The sequence below is a fragment of the Sebastes fasciatus genome, chromosome 23 (assembly GCF_043250625.1).
Source record: "Sebastes fasciatus isolate fSebFas1 chromosome 23, fSebFas1.pri, whole genome shotgun sequence".
Classification (NCBI taxonomy): Eukaryota; Metazoa; Chordata; class Actinopteri; order Perciformes; family Sebastidae; genus Sebastes; species Sebastes fasciatus.
Window position 1 is genome coordinate 1,550,614 of NC_133817.1, and position 27,360 is coordinate 1,577,973.

Below are 27,360 nucleotides of genomic sequence, written 5' to 3' on the forward strand. Positions count from 1 at the left end.
CGATGTGTCATCTGGAACATCCAAACGGATGAACACAGTTCCTCTTATTCTGAATGCCGACCACAAAGCGTAAAACTAAAACTAAAACTAAAATGTTGGTTTTTATTCCTGAAAATGAGCCGTTCAGCTACCTGACTACTGGAGGTGAAGTCTGCCACCTCAGCTCATCATCACATGAATTAGGTCACTTCCACATTACGGTAAAAGAGTCAGACCAGTCAGGGAAGTTTCTGCTTCCTCCAGTTTGTCTCTCTTCCGCTCAGATACTGAAGCTGAAGGCACATTGTGGCTGTCAGAGTCTGTTTGTGGGGGTTTTTTGGTGTGAGGGAGATGAAGTGTGAAAGGATGTGGCGGTGACGGATCACTGACGGGAGGCTCAGCTGTCTGCGTCCGTCAATAACCCGGCCCACGGCTCTTTCTTTCTTTCTGAGAGGGACGAATCTGGAACACTGAGAGAGAGCGAGTCCTGCTGCGTCTGAGCCTGGACTGACTCAGCTAGTAGGGTTCTGGTGCTGGTTACATAAAGTACAAGATCTCCAAAAAAGGCCACATGGTTACGTAACAGAAGCTTAAAGTTTATAGAGTGAGTGGCGTCTTAAAATCGCCTCCAACACTCAAATAAAGAGCAACTCTCTGTCTTTGCTGAAGGACAAACAAGAAGGTTTCCTCTGCTGCACCTTTAAACCACAACCAAATGAACAATGAGTCAAATTTCCAAAGTAGTTCTTGAGTTACAGCACATTTGAAACCAGAGGATCGTATGATGTTTTCACAATAACAGCAAGAACTTCTTTAACGGGAGCATCCTGACTGGGACCTGAATGACACCCCCTAATGTAGGCTACAAATAACACAGAAAGGGCCTAAACACACCACCTTAACCCTATAATGTTCCAGTTGGAATACTATTAGAGTATTATAGGCCTACTATAGAAGATGCATAGACCAAGTATAATGATATAGCAATAAAACCACAGCTGATTATGACTGCGTCAGATCATGCTACATGCTACTTGCGACTACGAGGGAAGGAAAAACTCAGGTCTTAGTTTAGGATGAAAACTGGCAGCTGGATTTTGTTTTTTAAATCCTTTAAGTTGTAGGCTAATATAAACTAGAATCCTTTAATCAGCATTCAGAGACTTGAAAGACTTGGAATTACCTTCAAATTTGCACGAGACTTAACCTGAACTGATCCCTAAAACAGCTCTGGTATTTAAGGTCAAAGGTCATATCATACCCATGAATACCGTTAAATGATTCAGAGAACAGGACAGAGGAGTTTTATTGTCTCAGCTCGCTGTTCGAGCTGTTCTACTTATAGCAGCGCTCGTTTCACTGACTGTAAACGCTGCTGCACGTTCAACAACTTCCATTAAAGTAAATGGGCGACTGTGCAGAGAGCGATGAGCGAATGTTTGGAGAATGTTTGTGAGAGGCAGACATGAGAACATTACTGGGTCGTACTGCCAAGCAGACACATTAAAGGGAAGAAAATCTGCCTTGATCCAACAAAGACTTCATGTTTCTCAGTTAAAAGAAGCTCAGTGAGGAGCTGAAATGAAGATCTCTTTACTGATCATGCATCATCACGATGCATGATCAGTAAAGAGATCTTCATCACCATCTTCATTACTACACAACACGATCTGTTTATTAACACTTTGAGAGGCTCTTGTGGATCATTTATCAGCTTCTAAATGGAAATCACAGACCTGACAGAGTGAGGGTTTCCTGTCAATAAAGTCTCTCTATCAACAAATAGGTTTGGTCAAACAGGAACCAGGCAGCGATGTCGATCCGGACTAGTTCCACCGCTGGAAATGTTTCTGTTGGCTACACGGAGCTGATTGTTTAGTTAAGAGATAAGCACGGTTATAAATCAAATGGCTATCTCCATCTTCTTCTACTCTTCTATTCAGTCATGTGAATCATACGAGCTCTGTGAGGACGTTCAAGCTGTTGTTTCTATTTTAAAGTCTATTAAAAGAATATAGCTTCACATTTTGGGAAATACGCTTATTTTGCTTTCTGGATAAGAAGATCCACTTTTCAACTAACTTTTCATCCACCACCCTCTCATGCCGAGTTCCCTTCACTACCAAGCTACAGCAGCCAGTTCACTTAGTTTAGCATGAAAACTGGCAGCTGATAAGCTTAGTTCAGCATAAAGACTGTAAACAGGGGAAGCACATCTGAAACTCACTGATCAACACGTTATCTTGTTTGATTAATCCGTACAAAAACTGAAGTGCAAAAAGTAGAAACAAGAACTTTGTCTTTATACTTCTGTTTCTGTACTGATTGAACAAACAAGATGAAACCTGTAAATAATAAATGTGTGATGACTCTAGCTTCATATTCAGTATTCAGACATCAGGAAATAAAAACATAAAGACATGAAACCAACAGTTCAGTTGCAAATCTTACACAGATCTTTATTCTTTAATTACATACAGTTCGTAGCAAACAGGTTGCCCTTCTCTTCTTCTTCTTCTTCTCATCTTCTGCACACTTACACAAACCTTCTTTTCTTGTCTTCCTTCCCCTACATACTCTTTTCCATCAGTTACTCACTTGATTTTTACCATCTATCATCCATCTCTGAGCAAGATAATCACATCAACTTCTACATGAAGTTAATGGAGTTTAACGTCTTGCATTGAGGATCTACTTCACTTCCATAAAACACACTTTATCCATCTTTTCTCTCTTTCAACAACTTTCTCTTATTTCCATCGACCAGTCTTTAACATGTTTAACTGTCCCCGTCCCTCAGGTAGGACGGGGTTAAATACATCCTGCTGCCTCTACCGGTGCATGCAGTGTCCACAAACTAAAGCTCCATGCAAGATGCTGCACTGAAAAATTATCCGTCAGCTTTTTCAAAAACCAACATGGCTCAGTTCAAAATTTTGTTTCACAACGAAACTCCTCATCTCTCCTCTGACATCAGATGATTCGCTGCCACTTACACTTCATAGTGTTCAAACACAGAGAGAGAGACTGAAGTCTCATCTGTCACTGGATTTAAATTAATGCCTCTGACTGCAGTAAAATGCAGAAAAAATAAAATAGTGTCCAGATCCTAACATCTGTCATTAAAGGAATGTATAAAAATAAGACGCGTCGTCTGATTCATCCAAACAAATCAGACTTTTACAGAGAAATTTGTAGCTTTGTGTAGTACAACTTTTTTGGGGGGGTTTCTCGCCTTTTAAACATGCTCAAAATTTCAAATAACTTTAACCTAAAAGCCAAAAACAGTGCTGCTTTATGATACCTACAAAAATACTACAATACATTTTAGAATATAAAAATGTAAAACTTTCATTAGCCCCCCAAAAAAAGGTCTAAAAATAACGCTTAAATATCAAATTAAGAGTAAACAGGATCGAACGCACCACCTCTATCTTCAAGAAGTCAACATCACGACACACACGGATTCACGCGTGAGGTGTGCGGTTGCTTCTCATTATTCTGCTTCCCTTTTTCGAGCTGGCGGAAGCCGTGCACGTCTCCAGAATACTGTGGGATGCACGAGGATGGAGGGGTCGGGTAAATAGCTGCCGAAGAGGACAGTAACACAGAACACTGTTGTGATAATACGCACGCACGCAGACACACATAAATACAAGTCCCACGTGTCGCCACGTTTTTAACATCTATGTACAAAAATAACAAGATGTCCACCAGGAGTCCATTTCCTCCTTCCACCTCCGCTCACACCATCGTCTCTTTCCTCTTCCCTAAAGAACACAGAGACTTCTTGTCCTTTTTGGTTTTGTGCGAGGAGAGCGGCGACGACGAAGACGTTGTCGATAAAGACGAGGAGGAGGAGCGCGATGAAGGGGACGTCGTGGTGGGGCTGGGGGTTGCGCTGCTGCTGCTGCTGCTGCACGGCGAGGCGGGGGCGGACTGGGAGGAGGCCGGCTGCGGGCAGTTCTCGTCCGCTTCCTCCATGTGGACGATGGCGGAGACGGAGGAAGGGCGCCGCTTGGAGCGGACGTCGCTCCCGGGCGGGGAGGGCGTCGTGGAGGGCTCGCCGAGGGGCCGGTGGACGGAGATGGCGCTGCGGAGGCAGTTGAGCCACTGCTGCTTGTGGAAGACGTCGTTGACCTGCAGCGTGTGGGACTGCGCCTGGCTCGGGTCTTGGGAGCGAACGCGGAAAATGTTCTTGGCTGCGGAGAAAGTAGAAAAGAAGTAGAATTAGCAAACTGTTGACAGAAGACGATCTACTGTAAACTCCGACGTTAACCGCTTCACACGAGACTCACCTTTGTCTGCGTTGCTGAAAGCGCCTCGGAAGGAGCCGCCCATTCTGACGTCTCCGTCCTGCAGGTCCTCCAACACCAGATCCTGCACCGGGATCGGCTGCCGATAAACCTGGAAACACTGGCGCTCGTTCCTGGTGACGGGCCGGGTCAGGACCAGCAGCTCGGTGAACAGGAACACGTGCAGCTTCTGGAGGGAAACAACAATAGTTAAAACCACATATTCTACACACTGGTATGGTTAAATGATGAAGCTGATTGGTGGTCAGCGAAGCAGGCCGTTTCTAGCCTGATAGCCTTCTACGAGATGTGGCGCTTGTTGCTCACCGTGCCGCTCTTGTTGCGCAGCTCGCCGTGACACAGCAGGCTCTTGCACTGCTCGATCAGAGGGTCTCTCTGCCGGTCGTCCAGATACTCCAGCTTGTCGATGTAGTACTGGCACTCGGACTCTCCCTTCTTCATGTTGATGTCAGACAGCACACCCTGCATGATGGTGATCTGGAAATACACACAGAATCAAAATATTAACTTCAGCAACGTTTTAAGATAAGTGATGTCCACGTCCTTGTGTTAAACAAATCGGCGTCCTGGACTTACCGCTTCCTCCAGGCTGGCGGCGTCTGCGTGCTCCGACGGAGTGTGTCTCAGTATCTCTTTAAGCAGCAGCGGGTACTTGACCAGGCGGGAGCGCGGGATGTCCAGGAAGCTCCACAGGTCCAGCTTCCTGCTGAAGGGCGACTCGATGCAGCGCTGCAGAAAGTCCTGCACCCGCCGGTCCTGCTTCTTCTGGTCCAGCAGCGCTTTGGCCGCCAGCTGGTTGCTGCAGTAGTCCTTGTAGGCGTTGAGCCTTGGCAGCTGGAGGGGGAGACGACACACTGTAAGCGATGCTGCCTTTCTCATCGTAAATCTACTGAGGTCGAGAGGCACTCGGCGACGCGACGCTTACCCAGTTTACGAACATCTGTCCGATCTGACCCACGGTCCCGTCTGGCCCCGTGGCTTTGGACAGCTGCACCAGGAGGTCCTCGTGCAGAGGGATGTAGGCGTCCAGGTTGCCGAAGATGTGAGTGAGCTCCTCCTCGGACATGATGGAGAGCTTCAGCATCGGGTCGTGGTACGCCTGCAGTACGGAGAGGAGAGCCAGAACGTCAAACAACAACATCTAAGAATAGCTCGTGAAGAGCAGAAGAGAAAGACAGAGCAATAACTCCCGTCTTTTTATAGCCTCTGGCTCGGCCGGGTGGAAGGCCTGCCAGACGTTGATTTAATCTGTTTGCTTAATATGTACTCCCTCGGCCTCGGAGATTTAAAAAAAGGACAAACCTTGCGTGCGAGCTGGAGGTCCTCAATCAGGTCATGTTCTCCACGAGACAGCTCAAATATGGCCTGAGGAAGGAGAGGAAAGGGCACAAAGGGATGTGATTACTTTACTGTAGCTGAAAGCAATTAGACTGAATGTAAAACTGCACTGGGTCCAAACTCTCCTTCTCCTTCTGGCTCTCTGAGCTTGACTGAGTTTATGGCTTCTGACAGTTGGCTAAGATGTCTGACATATGCAGAACAAGTGTGGATGTAGGACAGGAGAGCGCTAGCTGGTTGGCTTTGACAGGTATATGTGAGCTTACACAGACTGGGGAAATGAGCCCGGGATGGCTCTTTAGACCCGTTTAGACCATTTGACACGAATACTACAGAGATATGTGAGACTAGTCTGGTAGACGGGGAGAATTCACCACCGTCTGGACAACTACTAACCAACGTCTTCATGTCTTAGTGTGGATTCTCACCTCCTGCCGCTTGATCTCCTTGGTGGAGAAAGTCCCCTTCTGGTGGACATCTAGCGTCTCCGACCACAGCGTGCTGTTCCTCCTTTTGGGCGGTGTGGGGGCCGCCGCCTTGCTGCAAGGCTTCTGGGGCACGCCCGGCGACTTGCCATCGCCCCGGAAGGAGGCCTGCACCGTGGGAAAGAGGAAGATGTCAGACGAGTTGCGATTGGAAGTGCGACATGCAGAGCAGCAGAGGAGAGGTGACCCTCGCCCACCCAGAGGAGCTCCCTTTTTGTGCGGGATGTTCACGGGAGCTTACCTGGATGGTTTGGCCGAAGCGCCGGACGGCCCCATTCTTCACCGGTGAGATGAGGTTGGCTAGCGACGTCACCCTGCCGAGAGGACGGACACGCTTTGTGCTGGGTTCCTGAAGAAGAAGAGAAAAACGGAAGGAGAGATTAGTCGGGCAATTTTTTTTCGTCCAAGAAAAGTCGGAACGAATCGATCAGTGACGCCAAACTGAGATTTCCACAGACCTCAGCAGTAAGCGATTAGCCTTGTGATGAAACACATCCAGGCATAAATCCTCATTATTGACTGAAACGGGAGTAGCTGCAGCCGAGACAGACAGACTGGCGGACGGACAGAGATACTGAGGAGGAGGAGGAAGCAGCCCCGGCAGCTGTTGGCTCCATCATGAGAAGAAGTCCTGAGCCAGGCCAGCCCCAGCGAGCACAAAGGCCCTCTCTGACTGCTGGTCTGGACGGAGGAAGGGGAGTCTGGAGGAATGCCAGGAATGCACGAGACCCTTCTCTCAGCTGTTCCGACACCCCTCTCCTCCCCCCCTCGCTATCTGGCCCGACAACAGCTACAGCTACCACTTGAGAGTGGATGTGTCCCATCACTCAGTGGGAGATAAACGCTTCCTGACTGCTCCGGCTCTTTCCCAGGGACACGAAGCAGCGGGGACGGAGTGTCAGGACTAGTTCAGTAGAAGCAGACCACCACCGCCGCTGGGAGTCAGTGAATCTGTTTACAGTGTGGCGTTGCAGGGGGGTGCACGGCGGCGAGTCGAGACAGGCCTCGCGTGAGAGCAGCACTACACCTGGGCCAGGTAACCCCCCTCCCTCACCCTGAGGCTGGGCGAAAGCAGAGAGCTGCTCGGCCTCGTGCCAACAACAACAGGCTGCAGGAATCAAAGAGCTGCAGATCTAATGATTTCAGAGCCTCTTCAATGAGACGGCCGTAATTAGCATCTCCAAAGTTTGCACTTCCTCAAGAACTTCACACTAATGACTCTCTGAAATGGAGCAGCGCACCGCTAAATGTGTTTTCCTCCTGACTCAGGCCAAATGGGGGATTTTTTTTTGCCTTGGCTCAGCGTAAATCTGGGAAACAGAGCAGCCATTGAGGCTCCTCCGGGGCTCTGCGGACACAGCTGTGGAACAGATCCACTCGGTCTGCTGCGGCTGCGGTCGACTCCACGGTCTGGCTGCTCTGGGTCTCCGCATTGGACCGGAGCAGCCAGACAACCAGTCTTGAGAACTTAGCAGAGCCCTCTAGTGGCAAAGAGGTGCCACATGTGGACTGTGGTCTACATGCAAAGACAAGAACGTCTTTGACTTCGACTTGCCTGAGTCTAATCTGTGACCTTTTAATATCAGTAGACAAAGAAAACTATTTCCAAAGTCAATATGTGATGAACGCATGTTGGCCATGCTGCCCTTCCGGTCCTTTGGGATCCAGCCCCCAGAATAACAAAAGGCCACTAGTCCTGCTCTTTGTTTATCAGCTGTAGAGTGAAACTGTGCAGGCCGACGGGGTGAAAGTTGCTATTCCTGGCAGTTTGACCCCCGAGAGCTCCGCAGAGTTACGGCGAGTCTGGCTCACTTCAGGAAACCACACAGATCCGGGGTTTGTGCTGCTGCTTTGGAAAGCTATTTCTATCAATGCAAACGCCAACAACCCTCCTCCAGACATATTGTGCATGTGCATGTGCATGTGCATGTGCATGTGCGGTGCAACTTTAAACACATCAGGAGTTTCTTTTCACGGATCCCCGAGACCGCTTCCTGTGCTTTCCCCTTTGATGTAACCTCGTGACGGACGAGTCTTAAGAGCAGTCAGACCGCGAATGAAAGAGTCGAGGTCAGGCTGAAAGGGGGCGTCTCGTGTGCAGGACTCGCTTCATGAATTGTCCTCAAGAGACTTCTCCTTTATCGAGCGGCTTACTGTCAATGAAACCACATGTTCCTGAAATCTCCTTCCGAAAGAGAACCATCGAAAAGAGGAAGGAAGGAAGGAGCTGGACTGAACAGAGAGCACACCTGGGTTTCAACACCTGGCTGCCTTTAAATGTGTCTGCAGCTGCTCTCTGAGGAAAAGGCTGAATCCCAGATAACCTGCTTCCACTTCAAATGTCAGAGGTCAACAGATGTGATCTCTCTCTCCGTATCCCACTGAGGCTGAGCTGCCATGCGTGTTTATTCTAACAGACTAACAGGGTGGGGGGGGGGAGGTCAGTCCAGTGTAATCCAATGATTAACTTTTCCAGCTCAAACTTCTTCAAAGTCCAAAGTCTCATTTCACAAGGCAATTAAAAGCACACCCACATGGACACAGTGAGATAAAAGCAGGGTTAGGCTCTGATTCACTCACTATCTCACAAACATATGACCTCATCTAAAGGAGTCACTCTCAAACATTCACACAGGTGAAACAAAGCAGAAATACCACCACCACGGTGTGTCGTTGCATCTCACCTCTGACTCTTTGTTGGCTTGGTTCTGGTAGTCTATCACTTGCAGAGTCCGTTTGATAGGCACCAAGCTACCCAGTTCATCGTAAGCCACCATAGCTTTCAATCAAAAACACTGATATCCTTTTTTTCTTTTTTAATCCTTCCTGGCAGGTCAGCTTGAAGTAATCCACATCGTTGGGTGAGGACAAACAAAATGAATAAATACACCTTCCCCCTCTTCTTCTTCTTCTTGGTGTGTAAGCTCCTCTCTCTCTCACACACTTCCTAAACTTTGAGTCTGAGTTGTGCTGAGGGAGGGAGGGCTTTATACCAGGAGCCCAGACCGGAGGGAGGAGCTCAGCCCTCATACAGCTGCAGACAAGGCGGGTCAGGTTTTTACTTGGAAGTGGAGAGAAGCTGCCCCTGCAGGCTCTCTGTTGCTCATCCTCTCAGTGAAAACACTAGTGAGAAATCTGAAGATCATGCGTGACGCTTAACTGCTGAACTGAGCTGACGTTAAACAAAGTCTCATGAGGGTTCAATGTTAAATGGACGTTGGAAAAGAAGACTAAACATTTCCAGTAAAAGACAGAGAAATGAATTAAACAGATGAAACTGTAAGAACATTATTTGTTTTTTGACATAAACATTAATGATTCTCTGACATTCAGTTATGAAAGAGTTGTAATAAGATACAGTCAACTACGCTGGAAATCATTATTGATGGTGACTAATAGAGCTGAAACCTGCTGAAATGATTATACAAAATGTTACCAGTTCATTTTTTTCATTTATTACGCAAAAACATTTTTGGTTCCAGCTTATTAAATGTGAATATTTACTGCTTATATTTGGTGTTTTTGGACTGTAGGTCCAACAAAATGAGCAATTTGAAGACTTTGCTTTGCTATTTTCTGACATTTTATAGACTAAAAGATGAATTGGAAAGATGAACGCTACTTATTTAGAGTACTCAGAATCACGGCACGCAAAGAAGCAGATAACAAAAGGTTGGGAAAAAATGGTTTTATAAAATGGAAAAGTTTAATTCAAGAAGTAAAAGATATGGAAAGGGGAACCCATAAAATCAGGAATATGGAGGATGTTTTTGAGAAGAGATGTACTAAAATATAGCTCCATGGGTTAACGCGCATGCACATATACATTAATATTATTAATATAATATTAATAAACACGCCTGCAGGTGACCTACATGTGAAGACGGACGCACGTGAGTGCCCATGTAAATGATATTTCTATATCTCTGTGCATTTCTCATTTTAAGAACTTGGATGTAAAGTTTGAAGTGAAATTATAGAGAAAAAAATAAATATATATAGTAGAGCTGCAACAATTAATCAATTAGTCGTAAACGATTAAATTAATTGCCAAATATTTTGATAATCGATTAATTGGTTTGAGTATTCCAGCTTCTTAAATGTGAATATTTTCTGGTTTCTTTTCTTTTCTGTGACGGTAAAGTGAATATATTTGAGTTTGAGGACGTCATGTTGGGCTTTGGGAAACACTGATCGACATTTTTTACCTTTTTATAGACCAAACAACTGATCAATTAATCGAGAAAATAATGGACAGATTGATCGACAATGAAAAGAATTGTTAGTTGAAGCATCTAAAACATAGAAACCGTATAGAAAAATATATACGATAAGCATTTTATATCGTTTTGACGATATATATATTGTCATATTGCCCAGCGTATTTCAGAAACTGATGACTGTTTGTTACTTATAGATTACTTTACTTGTGATATCAGCTTCTATTATTCTTTATTCTACCACATTAATGAGCGTTACAGTCATCAAAGGCTCGATCGCAGCCCTAACACAAAAGAGAGACTATTTTGTCTCAACTTCTAAACGACTAATTTGTTTTAATATACTCATTACCAAACTACCAAAACTACCAAAAGTGATTATGTGGCCTATTTCTCGTTGGCTAATTATCAAAGCAGTTTCTGCTTTAAACAGAGCCGTTATCAGGTCTCATCATCTGGACTGGAGGGAGGTGATCAATTAGAATATCAATAGAGACGGCTCTGTGACACACTCAGCCAGATGTTTGAACTGAAACCTGTATATTGAATACCACTGGGGCGGGGGCGGGGGGGGGGGGGGTTGCAACTGCCACCCATATGTTGATTGGACTACTAATCGGGGGAAAGGGCAACATGTTGAATGGTTTCAGTAAAGACAAAGAAGTCCAAATCAACTGTTTTTTCATGTGTGTGTGTGTGTGTGTGTGTGCACCCACAGCCTGGGAGGTTCACCCAGACCAGAGGTCAGAGGTCAGCAACCTTTATCATCAAGAGTATTTAGTATACAAGTCTAATGCAGTGAAGGCCAAAGTGCAAAATGTACTACGGAGATTACCAGAATAAAGTCATAACTTTACGAGAAATAAAGTCGTAATATTACGAGAAAAAAAGTTGTAATATTACAAGAATAAAGTCATAACTTTACAAGAATAAAGTCATAACTTAACGAGAATAAAGTCGTAATATTATGAGAATAAAGTCATAACTTTACGAGAAAAAAAGAAAAATAACACGTAAAATTACTACTTTATAATATTATGACTTTTTTCTCGTAAACTCAGATGTATTTTTTTCCTCAATGTGGCCCTAATACTCCGTCGTACCGTCGTACCGTAGACCTACAACAATGATAAATAAAAATGAAAATGTAAACACAAAACAGTTATTCATTTCCATGTTTATAAATCCACAGGGAGCCACTGGAGAGGAGCTGAAGAGACACAGGTTGCTGACCTCTGACCCAGACACATGGCTGAAGGACTCTGCACACCCACGCAGCTGGTGCACAAACGCACCGCGTATAGTTGGAGGTGTTGGTGGCCTGATGGAGCGGCTAATGTGGAGGTGCTGCGAGGCAGGGTGTCACAATGTGTGTGTGTGTGTGTGTTGTGGTCAAATGGACGAGCCTCGTTCATGGCTCTGCTTCACCCTCCTGGGTCAACGTGGAGGTGTGAAACAGGACTGTTGAAACACAGATGCTGATGGAGGTGTGTGGACGTTGACACCTTGTTCTTTTGGGGGTTTATTTGTTGATGGAGCTGTCAGGAGGGATTACATACATCACCCATAAACCACCAAAACAAAGCGGCGTGAGAGCGTCATGAGCCAAGCGACTGATCAATACGAGGAACTATGCAGACTGAGGAGTCAGAGGGGATCTAATAAAAAGTGAATGTGTCTGTCTGTGTGTCGTCTGTGCGTGCCTCCAGAAGACGGTGTGTGTGGAGTCCTGCTGTTACTCACCGTATGGGGAGACCTGGGGCTGAATCAGCTGTACGTCTGGCTATAAAAACTAAACACAAACGTGGCTCGGCGTGCCCGGCCCTCGCAGCCCCGAGGTCACACCGAGCTGCAGCTGGAGAGCAGCCGTGATTTACACTCCAAAAAACACACAGACACGCGTGTGTGTATACGCGGCAGTCTGCGCTCACACAGCGGTGGAGTTGGGGGGTGAGTAATGCAGTTTCACCGCTGTCTAACCTATGGCGTGCCAGCGACGGACTGAGCCTCGAGGCCTGGTAGGGGGGCTCTACTGAACCTCCACATCAGCAGCAGCAGTGAGTGCAGACACACGGCCTGATTACAGCATTAAGCAGGCAGCTCTGGGCCGAAGGAACACTGCTGACTGACTTAAAACAACAAGAGGACGGCGGAGGAGCTGCTGCCCTCTGCTGATCCAACACTTTTTATCAAGACAGTCATTTATTTGAGTGAAAATAAATGTGGAAATATCAGTTACATAAATGTTTGTGGTGACTTTATGTCAGACGTGACAGGACTGCTACAGAAAGAGACACAATGCACAATATTTTTGCATTTATTTTTCATTTCTTGGTATTTATTTGTACGCTCTCTCACAGACTGCATCAGCGGCTGATTTGAAAACTTATTTTGAAAGCTAGGGTAGGTAATGTTTATTAACTAGGGCTGTCAATTAAACTATTTAATCGTGATTAATCACATGATTGCACATACTTAATCACCATTAATCGCAAATTAATCACACAGTCTGTTCAAAATGAACCTTAAAGGGAGATTTGTCAAGCATTTAATCTTCTTATCAACATGGCAGTGGACAAATATGCTGCTTTATGCAAATGTATGTATATATTTATTATCAACCCACTCTACTGTGGAACTGTCAAACCCATCCTGTCTGCTGTCTCCTGAGTGGCTTTTTACAGGAAAATGACGCACATGTTAGTTTGAGCAACATAACATGAGCGTGAATTCCCTGAAAGTCTCAGAGCTGGAATATGAAACCTTTACTCCGCTTTCATTTCACTGAAAACACGGCATGTTCCTGCTGAGAGGATTGTTTTTGGTGAAAACTAGAGCTGTCAATGGATTAAAATATTGAATCGCGTTTAATCACACATTTTTTATCTGTTCTAAATGAACCTTAAAGGGAGATTTGTCAAGTATTTAATACTCTTATCAACATGGGAGTGGACAAATATGCTGCTTTATGCAAATGTATGTATATATTTATTATTGTAAATCAATTAACAACACAAATCAATGACAGATATTGATCCAGAAACCCTCACAGGTACTGCATTTACCATAAAACAATATGCTCAAATCATAACATGTCAAACTGCAGCCCAACAGGCAACAACAGCTGTCAGTGTGTCAGTGTGCTGACTTGACTATGACTTGCCCCAAACTGCATGTGATGATCATAAAGTGGGCATGTCTGTAAAGGGGAGACTCGTGGGTACCCATAGAACCCATTTACATTCACTGATCTGGAGGTCAGAGGTCAAGGGACCCCTTTGAAGATGACCATGACAGTTTTTCCTCTCCAACATTTAGTGTAAGTTTGGAGCGTTATTTAACCTCCTTCATGACCAGCTGGTCTGACCTGGTTGGTACCGATGGATTCATCAGGTTTATAGTTTCATATGATGCCAGTTTCTACTAAATGAAAAATAACATCAGCTGTGAGCTAATAATGTCCTTTGGTTATTAACATAGTGTAGGACGGTGCACGACAGCGCTGCTCCTGTCTGGACCTTTAACTCTCACGTATGTAAGTTATTCAACACCGTAGATACAGTATGTATGAGAACTGTCTATTTTAATACCATGATAAACCGCTGCAACCCCACTAGGGTTATGAAGAAGGCAATTATAACTAATTTCCTTTGCTGGTAAAGTTGAAACCCCCCATGCCCAGAGGGGTTTAGGAGGAGTTTCTAAACGCGGCCCCCAGTGAAGGCGTGATTGAGAGATCTTAACTGCTATTGATCCAGCTTCCAGTTTCTGTTCTGAGGAGTGGGAGGAACTATAAATACCTCCACTCCTCTGTGACTACAAGTTTACAAAAAGAAGATGACGAAACAGAGGATGTAGACAGTGATCTAATCACACAGCGGCCTGTAGGAACAATGAACAGCAGACTGACATGCTACGGCTTAGTCAGCTCTCCGTTCACACACCCAGAGCAGCGCCGGTTGCTACCAAACACAGAGCGGTAACTAAGACTCACAGTGGAACCGCTTTGATAGGAACAGAACATAAAAACAAGTGAAGTAATAAGTCATGGTGGCATGTGTATATGGGTGTCACAGGGGCGACACAACATCACTATAGTGCAAAGGATCATATCTATGTTTTCACTAGGGCTAACCATAATAACGCCTTAATGCAATCGATCTTCCGGAGGTTGTAGCGAGCTCAGCTTTAAAGCTAGAGTGAAGATACTGGTATCATATGAAACTGCAAAACCTAAAGAATCCATCGGTACCAACCATGTCATACTAGCTTATCATGAAGGAGGTTAAATAACGCTCCAAACTTACACTAAATTTTGGTGAGGAAAAACCGGCATGGCCATTTCCAAAGGGGTCCCTTGACCTCTGACCTCCAGATCAGTGAATGTAAATGGGTTCTCTGGGTACCCACGAGTCTCCCCTTTACAGACATGCCCACTTTATGATCATCACATGCAGTTTGGGGCAAGTCATAGTCAAGTCAGCACACTGACACACTGACAGCTGTTGTTGCCTGTTGGGCTGCAGTTTGCCATGTTATGATTGGAGCATATTGTTTTATGCTAAATGCAGTACCTGTGAGGGTTTCTGGACAATATCTGTCATTGTTTTGTGTTCATTGATTCACAATAATAAATATATACATACATTTGCAATAAAGCAGCATATTTGTCCACTCCCATGTTGATAAGAGGATTAAATACTGGACTAATCTCCCTTTAAGGTTCATTTTGAACAGATAACAAATGTGTGATTAAACGCAATTGAATATTTTAATCCATTGACAGCTCTAGTTTTCACCAAAAACTATCCTCTCAGCAGGAAAATGCCGTGTTTTCAGTGAAACGAAAGCGGAGAAAAGGTTTCATTTTCCATGTCTTTCAGGGAATTCACACTCATGTTACGTTTCTCAAACATCAATGTGTGTCATTTCCTGTGAGTTCTTATTGTGACAACATCGTAGTTGAAGCCACTCCGACAGCAGACAGGATGGGTTTGACAGTTCCACAGTAGAGTGGGTTGATATGATGATTAATATATTTGTGAGGAGTGATGCTCTTCTGGCGTCAGAGAGTTTCCGTGGTAGCTGTTACTTTAATACGTCGGGGTGTTTAACTCAGATTCTCAGGATCAGCGTAACAGAGTCCATTTATCTGTAAGGTATCAGCCAAAAACAAACATTCCCATCTGCTGATTAGACAGTTTCTCAATTGATTTCTTTCAGAGAATGAAATATATCATAATAATATTAATAAGGGCTGTCAAAGTTAACACGGTAATAACGAATTAACTTAACTTGTGATTTCTTTAGGTTGTAGCGGCTCAGTTTTAAAGCTAGAGTGAAGATACTGGTATCATCTGAAACTAGAAAACCTGATGAATCCATCGGTACCATGTACTACTGACTCGCGCTAAATAATATTATATATATATTTTGAACAGATAAAATATGCGTGATTAATAGCGCATATTTTATATTTTATTTTATTAAATATGGACAATCATGCGATTAAATATTTTAATCAATTGACAGGCCTAAATAATATATATTGATATATCAAATTGCATATACCGTGAGAGGCTCACTCTGATTCAACAGGTGCATTAGTAGGCAAATATCACTCAAATCTAACATTCCTCTAAAGAAGAGAACTTCTGACTATGGACTTATATTTGCAGAATCATTTTTGTGTTGGTCTTTTTAAAAAAAAGGAACTGACCTTGTGAATGTGCTTCACCCTGACCAGTAAATGTACCACAGGTGGGAATGTAATGTCTCAAACTGTTTGATACTGGATGTTCAGTTCAGTACTCCCCTTGAACCAACGTATTCAAGTCGCCAAATAGTCTAGTGTCTAATCGGGTCTATCTATGTCTGACTTAGCACATACGCTTCAAAGTGCTGCCGTTTCACCTGGAGAGCTCAGGCAGCGGGACAGTTGTTGTCTGTTAGATAAAACCATGCTTGTTGGGTTAACCCCCGGGGATGAATAGCTCATGTAGCCTCAAGTATGTACTGAACCACACAGAATGTTGTGTACCATTACGCCCCCAATCAAAGCTAGCGCCGAGACAATAAGTCAGCAACTAGTCAATTAATTGTTTCAGTCGGAACGTTCTAGTTCCAGCCTTTCATGTGATGATTTACTGCTTCTCTCTCATATATCATAGGAAGATGTAGCCTAACGTCTTCTGGTTTTGGATTATTGCTCAGACAAAACCACATTTGTCATCTTGGGCTCTGAGAAAATGGAATGGAAAATAATCGGCAGACTATACTTCAATACTGAAGCTGTTAGTTGCAGCCCTAATCATAGCAAATTAACTATTAAACATTACACAACAAAACGAAAAGATACTGCAAAAGAATAGCTTTCTTAGACCATTCCTTGCAACTCTGACTTTTACTTAAAAAGATGCAACGTGTACGATCTGGCCACATAATCCAGAGAAACAGAGGGCAGTATTTCACCTCTACTGCTGGGTCCGTACAATTTAAATATACAGTCATCCGTTACAAAAAAAAACCCCAAAACGACTAAGTAGCAGCAGGAAAAAATACGCAAAATACAACCAAACTGCTGAAACTTAGAGCCGTCAAACTAGCTAACGTGAGCTTGAGTAATACAGTCATACATTAACGTTATAGCAGCATCAGACTGGCGTCTCCAACTAAATCTCAGCCAAACAGTTGGCTGTTAACACGTTGGTTATTCACAGACAACACTCAGCCTGACGGGATTCAATCAGATATGTAGAGATGTCTGGATGAGCGATGTCTGTCCACTGTGTTGGACGGGGGAAGACTGAAGGGACTTGACGGCGATCGACCTTCATTTATTAAGGTATCACGAACGCTCAGGTTCGGGAAAGGACGCAGGACAATTATTAGACGTGTGTATAAAACAACCGTTCATATAACAAGAGATGAATGCGTACCAATTTCCCAAAATTACAATCCAAACATAGGTCAGATTGCATTGAAGTCAGTGGGTGTGTGATGTATGATCTTCAGGTGTGGCGTCGGCCTATATTGTGTTTACTGTGCCACTAGATGGCTGAATGCGAGTTGCTACGGCTAACCGCTAGCTGAAGGTCTGTCTCCAGACGAACAGTAAACACAAGTCATTTTCTCGTTTCTGCCACTATGGATTTAATCCAATAAACAAACTATGAAAACGTACACGGACCTGCACCTTCAACGTGATGACACCCTCGAGGGCAGCTCTACTTCTTGGTCCTCTCATGTTGGACTGAGGACAGATTGGACGCTACTAGGGATGTAATTCAACAACATAGACGTCTTTCACATAACGACGCTGTAACCTCGTCACATTCTGTTGATTTGTCATTTTTGGAACGTTTTAAACTAAGATTCTGGCCAGATGTTACACATTGCATCTTTAACAACTCCCATTTGGAGTCAGAGCCAAAGAGCAGCAGTATACCGGCAGCCATATGGTTAACAAGGGACCTCTACTATACTGTAAGTGCACGTGGAACAGAGTGTGTGTAGGGATTAGACTGCAAGCGGCAAGCGGCTCAGTTAGTGAAAGAAAAGAAAAGTCAGAGCATGAACGCTGAGCGCTGCTCCGATATGAATCAAGGAGTGGCCCCCGGGACTCTCCACGACAACACTGTCGGAGCTTTGTTTAGTTAAATCAGAACAACTGATCCGACTGGTTACAGGAGACAAGGCTGTATATGTCTCTGCTAATCCCTCTCATGTGGGCGCAGGACAAAAACAGCCTGCATGGAGACAGAATGGGCTGATTGTAAACGCTTTGAGAGAGAGAAAGCAACCACACATTATGAAGCTTTGAGACACTACACTGCATACACTAACCCAGGGCTCTGCAACTGTCACTATCAAAAGAGACATTTTAGGCTTTAAAATAATAAAATAATAATCTGTCTGGAGCCGCAAAACATGTGATCATTGTGATGAAGGTACCACAGTTTATAGTCTAAGTATATAGTATATAAGTCTAATGCAGTGAGGGCCAAAGAGACAATGTACTACGGAGTATTAGGACCACATTGATGGAAAACACATCTGAGATTTACAGAATAAAGTCAGAATATTACCAGAAAAAAGAAAATAACATGTTAAATTACTTCTTTATAATAATATGACTTTATTCTGATAATATTATGACTTTATTCTCGTTATATTATGACTTTATTCTCGTAATATTATGAATTTATTCTCATAATATTATGACTTTATTCTCGTAATATTATGACTTTATTCTCGTTATATTATGACTTTATTCTCGTTATATTATGACTTTATTCTCGTAATATTATGACTTTATTCTCTAAATCTCAGATTTATTATTTCCCCTCAATGTGGCCCTAATACTCCGTCGTACCGTCGTACCATAGACCTACAACAATGATAAATAAAAATGAAAATGTAAACAAAAACAGTTATTCATTTCCATTTTTAAACCTCCACAGGGAGCCACTGGAGAGGAGCTGAAGAGACGCAGGTTGCTGACCTCTGCACCAGACTTCACATAACCTGCATGGCTGGTAGAAGGGTGAAAAGCGCCTGAAGCTAAAGGGTGTTCAGTTCACTGACGCATCTTCGTGCTCATCTCACACCCACTCACTGAGAGACCAAATGAGGTGCATCGTCCGATCTAGCCAGTCCCGCCTTTCAGGTACGCCGAAGCGATATAGAGATCTACTGTAGCAGCATCATCAGCAGGCTCTTCACCAGACAAACACGGGCTTTACCTAGATGTCTCTCTGTGATAACCGTAGTGATGATATGCTCTGAATAAACAAAGAGATCAGATATGACCATCAGCTATGCAACATGGTGTCTCTGTTACCATCAGATGTGTCTTAACAACGCAACAAACAAGAGTAACATAAGCTACGATGGAATTTAGATTTCACTGCCTAGAGGCCCTGCAGGAGCAACATTATGGAGATATCACACCGTATCTCACAAAACCTGACCCTGGATCTGCCATGAATAGATCCAATCTCTGCTCTGCTGAGATCTCGGCAGACAGACGCCCAAATACTCTTTCTTATAAGCTCATGCGAGACGGTGTTTTCATTTGGTTTCACTGTCAAACCAGTTTGTTTGGTCGTCCTTACGTTGTGTTTGCTTTATGACACACAAAATGCTAAAACCTGTTTGCTGACAGTACGATGCATGTTGTGTTCTGTCGCCTGCAGAGACAAAACAAAAACACTGGCTTGTAGTCGGAGCCCAATTAGGTGCACCGCTGCGCTGATTCATATATATGATGGACGCTGTTCTGGATGTACCGCAGTCTGAAAAATACAATTACTCTCTGCACCATTATTTTGGTTTTCGATACCTTCAAAAGTCCCCTCTAATCTCCACCTTCTCTCACGTTGTGCTTCAATAAAGCCAAAGAGATCATTTACCAAGACGTATAAAACAGTGATTTGATCACGGCTCATAAACACTGCGTGTTACTTGTCGTTTTGGGTGTGACAAACACCGGCTCTGGTAAACTCTGATGGGCTGTTTTATAGAATAAAGTGATTTGTTGAGTAATGAAAAACCCCATCTATAGATAGACAATAAAAGATATTTCTGGCTTTGTTAATAACAACAAATGTGAATGAGTAAACGTAAGGGTCCGTACACATGCTGCGTCTTTTACGCCCTCAAATCCATCGTTCTCAATGTAGACGTGCTCAAAGGCGGGACGACGGCGTCGCGACACGCAAGCGTTCCCAAGCACCTATTTTTTTCATGGCGCAACGGCTGCGTCCTGAGTTCAACATTTGTAATGCTGCAGTGTGCAACGCATGTCATGTGACGAGGAACAACCAATCGCAGCCGGCTGATATCTTTTCTTTCTTCTAAAGAATATGAGTCTACGGTGAATATGTGGAGAAGCTACTCGTTTTAGTGCAGGTCTACCCAGAGCTTTATGATCTGGCCCACAAACTATTCTACTTGCTTCACTTAATTAGTGAGAAATGTCCCTAGTACCACACTGGACATCCAGCACAAAGCTGCGATTTTTAAATCAATGGCGGCAATTTTTTTATTCACTCGACCCAGATTTCTAATAAATTGGCGGGCCGCAAAACCGTACACTACGGCGTACAATTGAGAAATGCAGACGTTCCTCTGTTTGGTTACTGATGAAAGGATTCAGCAAAGCGTACCAAAAGTGAGCCAAGCCAATCCATGAGGCTTACATAAAGTGTTAGTTCCATGCTGAGTGGATCGTTAGATATCGCAAGTGTGTGGAAGAACTTTGTAAAAGAAAAACAACAACTATAAACCTCATTTTGAAGTGTATATAATATAATATATACGGCCCCTGTAGAAGTAGTGTTTCTGCAGCAGAGCAACCATCTGTTGAACCCAGTAGCAGAGCTGGACGGCAGGTTTGCTTGATCGACAGCATGAACATTTGGGTAAATTAGAGAGATCCTTAAGCTTATGTTAGATACTGAAAGCATTATAACAAGCCAGACGTGCTTGATAACATCTCATCTTCTCTTTTCTGGTCTCCCCTTTCCACAAAGCAATGGTTTTACTGGCCTGTTGTCACATATGTAAGGCCTGAATTGGCTGTTGTAATGCCTTTATTGGGTTCTGTTTTTAGCCTCAATCACATTTTGTTTATTCTTGACTTCATATTTTGTCACTTCATGAGTGAACCTCTGAGTGGACTGTGACTAAATGACAAAGAGGAAATGTAGACCTCATTCCCTGATTCTCAAAGTAGGCTTTAGAGACATCCAGTACAAAGGGCTCCCAGCAAAACAAGGAAATGTCCACTTCCTTAACGAGTCCATAAGCTTCACTTCCCACCTTCTAAATGGGTCATCCTGAAACTAAATGTCCCCAAAGGTTTTCTCTGAAATGCCACTTTCGTTTTCTCTTTTAAATGACTGGAAACCCCCCGGTGTGTGTATTGCGACGTGTTTTACCTTAAAGTCGACACTGCAGAGGCTGACCGCGTCGCTGTCATCCTTCTCTCTGCGTTTCCGTTTCTGTGGAAAGATGAACAGGCAGCATGTTAGCTGGAATACACTCATATATTGCATCAACATGTTGATCTGTCATTAAACATTCTTGTGGTGCAGAGGCTTGATAGCGGAGCGGATAGTGGAAAAATCATGCAAATAGTGATACAAGATAATCGACCTGCTGGTTTCTCTCATAGAAATTCATCTACTTGGTCGATTTGAGTGATCTTGGTGTCAAATTATATGTTTTTGAGCATGCTGGATCTAATTTTGTTGGATGTTCCACTGTGAAATATTGCCAAATGGCTGACATTATCCTCGCTCTGACTACCGTTACCGTTACTCTCTCCACCAGCACCGTGCTGTTGTTGATTCCCATCGTCACGGGACAAACTACCTGCAATCAGTTCTTCTTCGCTGCTCTAAAACAGTAGTTTTGGTAGCCATGATACATCCAGGGCGACAGCACAGTGAAGGCTACTGGAGCGGCGAACCAACAAGTTGTTTTTTTCTGGGTTAATAAATTCTGGGCAGCCATCGGATGCATTTCCAATACTATACGATAATACTGTTATCGGTAACAACTCTATCTCTCTCCCACACTTAGACTACGTACAACATGTTCTCAGATTGGGATTATGGGCCAACAGTTCTCACATTCTTGGATTTCCGTGCAGCTTTGCTTTGTACTGCAGTACGCATCCTTGTCTGGGTGCTGATACGAGACCAGAGCAATTTACGGCCGCCCACGTTCCCCCGCTCCTCCTTCAGGCCAATTACTACGCTCATTGCCCCCGTAGCTCTGTTGTAAAGCTACAATAGACACCGCTGGAGGTCCTCCTGGGAACAGGAAAGGGTTAATTAGGCTGCGGGACACTTTAACACCTGCATGCGGACTGTCAGTCAGAGAGAGTCAGTTAGCAGGTGAGAACAGCAGTCTGGCTCGGTGGCCTCTGGGCCCCCCCCCCGGGGCTCTGTTATACTGCGGTCCATTAACCACGGAGGCCAGACTGCTTCTGGCTGGACACACAGGACGCCAAAAGACCTGATTGACCAGCGAGGTGAGGAGGGCCAAAATGGACACATAATGGTCAGGGGTGGCTGGCGATGAATGACTGAGCTGTGTGTGTTTGTTTGTGCTGCTGGAGGGCATTTCCTCTCTGGCGCGCCAACCTGTTTGTTTTCCCACATCCGGAACAATTTAAGAGCTATCTGCTCAACAAGTTCTACTCAACAGCTTTAAATACCCCCCCAGCATGCATTCAGGTGGTGCTGTGACTGACTGGGTTAGCATTAGTAACGAACAGCATGGTTTGTTCAGAGTTGGTTGCATCTCAATAGGAGGCCGTCAACAGAGCTGCAAAGAAATAAAGATTGTGTGATTCACAGCCAACTCTCAGTCTGCTGAAGTCTTCCAGTGTTTCAGCTGAGCACAGCAGAGAAGTCTCCCTGAGGGTTTTACAGCTAGAAGGAATGAAGTGATGAGCTAACAGGACATTAGAGAAACATAATGAAACAGCAGTATATTAAATGGCAGGAACGAGTCAGTCTCTGCAGCTGTTTAGTGTTCTGTTGATGCTTTTCAAACTGTAGTGAGAACACTGATAACAACAAGGATTAGACCTTTTCAGTCAGCTAATATGTTAATAGGAATAAGAAGATGTTAACCGATAGCGTTAATCGGTTAAACGGTTAAATATGAACAAATTAAAAAAGGAAATATTGTGTGGCGAAAAAGCGACGTAATTTTTTTCTGATTTGTTTTTCTGATCTTTCGCACCGCGAATGAAGGCATCAACCAATCACGTTGTGCGGAACGGGTTGAGTTGTGACTTTATTTATAAAACAACAACACAGAGGCTTCGTAGTCTGAACCAGGACGGCAAACTTTATTAGTCCTTTAACCTGACAAAGGCAGAACAAACCGGATCCACTCCTTCTGTTCTTACTTTTCACAATAAAAGCCCTAGACGTATAATATTCACAGACCGGATCCACTCCTTCTGTTCTTACTTTTCACAATAAAAGCCCTAGACCCCCCGGTGTGGAAAGGCCTTAAGTAAGCTTGTTGTTTTGTCCCAGCTCTTTGTAGAACATATTCAGACATCGCTGACTGGACAGTATTTGTGAGTGTGTGTGTGTGAGTGTGTGTGTGTGTGTGTGTGTGTGTGTGAGTGTGTGTGTGTGTGTGTGTGTGTGTAGGAGTTATGAATAACATTCAGACTAGGTTATAAAACGTTGCCTGAGACTAAGAAAAGCCTGGATAGTGGTGGAGGGCACAGATCAGCCCAAAGCCTGCAGCTCATTGTCCGTGAAGTGTGCGTGCTAAGTGTGAAAGCTCCCTCCAAGTTAAATATTGCCTTAGGCTGGGCTCTTACACACCAGATCAAAACGACACCGGAGTAATCTCTGTGCAAAAACAGACACTGGCGGAGAAGAGAAATTAGCCGTCCTGTTCCTGCCACCTCTGGAAATCCCTCCGTCAGCAGCTCGCAGATGGAATAACACACTCCAAGCAGCGACTTGTTCAAACGGTGGGCTTGGTTCAACGTTAAATACTCTGACTCAACAAACACACACCCCCCGTCTGCACACACACTACGAGGCTATAGAAACTGTCCTGCTTGTTACTCATCTGGGGACACACTGACAGATTTCTATGTTACATAAAAGCCTGATGATGTACACGGACAACATAAACACAGCAGCCACTAATACTACAAACACGTTTCAACGCTCTCAGACAGACAATGAGGGGGTTTTGCTTCTCTGTGCTCAGATACCGGCCTGCTGATAGAACTCGGCAGGCAGAAGAACAAGCCAAGCTAACAATGTCACGGTTTCATATTACCGTGACATCATGGGCTGGATGTTCAAAGACAAATCCATCCGTTTGATCTGTGTCAAACTGCTCACTCCGACCCAGGCCGGGATTAGATAGAGAGCCAAACTATAGCCAAGAAATGTTGAACTCGCAGAGGCTCATTGGAGTCTGCAAATCAAATTAAAACATTGGAAGGCTTTGGCTGTTCTGCTGATACGAGTGTATTGAGTTCAGTAGAGAGAGTTAAAGATGTATGCTTTGTGAGGGGGGTTTGGATATAGCAGCCACACACACACGTCATTGTTCTGCCCCTTCCCAGTCACATGTAAATGACAGTAAACCCATGAGCTGGTCTGCTGACAGAGTACACATGCACCCAGACCTCAACAATGGCCAGACGTAGAGCATGACATTGAAACCAGACTGCAGCCACTTCATTCATTTTCATGAGATGCAGAAGACCACCACCAAAGTTGAACCTGGCTTAACCTTAGCTGTAATCTCTGTGTGCTACGCAGCTAATTTACCAATTCATTAACTGGTGTGGAAGACTGCCGGTTTCTACGTGTCATACTTCATACATAATGCATTTATGCAGCTGTAGAGTGCATGTTTGAGTCACGTACATCTTGTGTGTCCATTGAAAATAGATCAAACTGATCAGACGGTCTCTGACTGCAGCGTTACAACATAAAACATTATTTTTTACACTTGCCCAAGTGGATCAGAAATCTACTTGCCCAAAGTCAATTTTTTACTTTCCCCTTTTGCAAATTGTTTTATTTATTAGCAGTTATCAAATAACAAGAGCTGGAGTTGGTACGTTTGTTGAAATTCTGTAATAGAGTGCTACAGGAATGAATCCTAAAACCTGGAAATGAGTTAGCACTTTCTGTTCCCCTCGTCTCAAAGACAATGTTTCTCTGAATGGGGTTTTAGTTAGATACATGAAGTGAGGTCTGTGGTTAAACCAAGCTGAAGACATTTTAAAGTTTTGTTCTATGACGTAAAATACATCTATAAATAACCCACTTCTGAATTTTGAAACCGTTGTGTCTAAAAATAAAAGGCGGTTGCTAATAGGAATGGGTCATGATTTTTTCGAATAGTTGTTGAGTTATAAAAAAAAAATCGAATAGTTTATGTGACTATTCGTCCCGTCTTGAAACATATATATTTCCATTGTATTAACCGCTGCAGGCGCTGCCTGGTAGTAACGCTACTTAACGTTTTCTGTCAGCGCAGGGGTGTGTGTGTGTGTGTGTGTGTGTGCGTGCGTGCCATTTGCACAAACCCCCGTGCTGCCTCCAAAGGAGAGAGGACAGTTGGGTTCCCAGAGGCGCACGGCGGCTGCCTCATTCAAACACGACAGAAACAAAATAAAACTCAACAAAACCGTCTTGGTTTGTCTTTCCACCGGCTTCTTCAAAATGTGCCGACGCTACATGTCGTTGGTTTTAGTGGAGAGAACCGGGGCGACGCTAACTTCCTGGTTGACCTACAGAAATACGTCATCCCAACAGCGCTCTATAAACCTGTTCAATCATTTAATTTGGCCTGAATAAAATGCTTTACATTCATTATGATTTGGGGAAGTGGTTTTGGAGGGAGGCCTGAAGGGACGGACGGTCAGCATTGGCGACTTTCTTGCCGTCTTTACCCGCCACCATTTTCTCGCGAGTGCTTGCAACTCTCAATATGAGGTGTGAGTTTACTAGCCCGACGTGGCATTTAACTTGCCCCGTACAAGCGGGCATTCCTTATTGTTGATTCCTGTCAAAAGCCTGTAAAACATCACAGAGAGGTCGTTAAAAGAAAAGGTAAAAAAATTTATCGTTACTTAACACGTGTTATCAACTATTAAGAGGCATGAATCCAAGACAATGAACAGCTGCGATGCAACATCAAAGTGCGATGTATCTGCAGAGGGATGACACAGCTGTAGCCGTGAAATGGATGAACGTCCGCTGGGGAGCAGCACGTTGGATGCATTAACGTGTTATCAAGGGCTTCGCTAATATAAATCCTGGTCTCTGTGGAATGCTGAGGAATCTTCAGACAGTCCGTGGTTGAAGAAGTCGGTCTTGGTCTGAATATAAATTGCCGTTGATACGGGAGAGGACCTTCCCACACAATAATTATCAATGTTTGTGTGAAGAAGCTAGACGCGACTCAGCAGCCACATTAAATATCACATCGTCTGATTAAAGCTGGAATGCTGCTCATCAGACGGGACGCTCTCGGAGGCTGACGTCTCTGGCCGCCTGAACATGTCGGAGAGACACGGAGAGCCCAGAATCTGACTCTCGCTGCTGTTAATTACCTTCACATTCCACCAAACGGCAGTCTGGTTTGATGTGTTGCACCTTGGCATCGCGTTGGAAACCTGACTCGCATTCTCTCCGTGACAGAAAGCCCCCTGGAGGCCTCGTACCTGATGTAGTCTGAGAGAATGCACCAAGCGCCCGGGGAATGCTCGCCTCGCCTGCTTCCAAGGTTCGCCTGGGGGCTAATGCACTATACCTAGCCCTGCCACAGCCAGGGGTGAATCCCCCCCCTCCCTAACCACTTCAAAGCCTTGGCTAAACTTTATTCAAAGCCTTGGCAAAACCTTGAAGCTTAAAGTGGCAGGGTTGAGATAAGAGGGGCAGCGAGACAAAGACACTTCCAGGATTCTTTTATTGCTCGCCGTTTGGTAGATTTATAAACGACAGATAAAAGAGTGAATTGAAAGGGTGAGCTAACGAGGTCCATATGGTTCTGCTGGATGAGCTAAGCGTGCCCATGTTAGCGAATCAAAGGCGAAGCAGGCTGGCACGAGATAAAGAGCCGTTGGCCGTCTCTCCCTTTCAGCCCCGCTTTTCATTTCTCCTCCTCGGCCTTCAGACCGGCGATGGATTGTGTTTCAGGCAGCTGTAAAAACCCTGGAATGCCTCCACGCTCCGCCGTCTGATCCGCTCGCTCTTTTCTGTTTCTAATCAGCGCGTCTCATTTAAACCACAAGCAGGCCAGTCTATTAGAGACGGCAGCGGTTTTGTAGGCCATTATGTTCCTCTGGTAGGGAAGGGGGGATAAGATTTCCTTTATCCAGTGTTTGGTCTCCGGCTACATGAGCGGGCCTTGTTCAGCCACATAAGAACAGTCATCAGAGTCCCTCAGTGAGGTATTAGATGGAGATATAAGCTCAGAGCTGCCAAGAGGAAAGCTGCTCTGGAA

The 27,360-nt window shown here is 44.4% G+C and overlaps 1 protein-coding gene across 3 annotated transcripts in view; it reads right to left on the reverse strand.

The window, feature by feature from the left end:
• Positions 1-2,412: 2,412 nt before the first annotated feature.
• Positions 2,413-27,360, reverse strand: part of net1 (neuroepithelial cell transforming 1) — a 39,190-nt gene continuing 14,242 nt past the window's right edge. For 2 of the 3 annotated variants that reach the window (XM_074625605.1, XM_074625606.1), the window contains exons 3-11: positions 21,282-21,344; positions 6,360-6,467; positions 6,062-6,226; positions 5,598-5,660; positions 5,221-5,394; positions 4,872-5,129; positions 4,602-4,772; positions 4,278-4,464; positions 2,413-4,181 (exon numbers count right to left, since the gene is read on the reverse strand). In XM_074625605.1, coding sequence (XP_074481706.1) covers positions 3,724-4,181; positions 4,278-4,464; positions 4,602-4,772; positions 4,872-5,129; positions 5,221-5,394; positions 5,598-5,660; positions 6,062-6,226; positions 6,360-6,467; positions 21,282-21,344 — 1,647 coding nt within the window. In that variant the 3' untranslated portion in view covers positions 2,413-3,723. Of the gene's footprint in view, positions 4,182-4,277; positions 4,465-4,601; positions 4,773-4,871; positions 5,130-5,220; positions 5,395-5,597; positions 5,661-6,061; positions 6,227-6,359; positions 6,468-8,802; positions 9,087-21,281; positions 21,345-27,360 lie in introns of those variants that run through there. The other variant, XM_074625608.1, reaches the window with a different exon arrangement.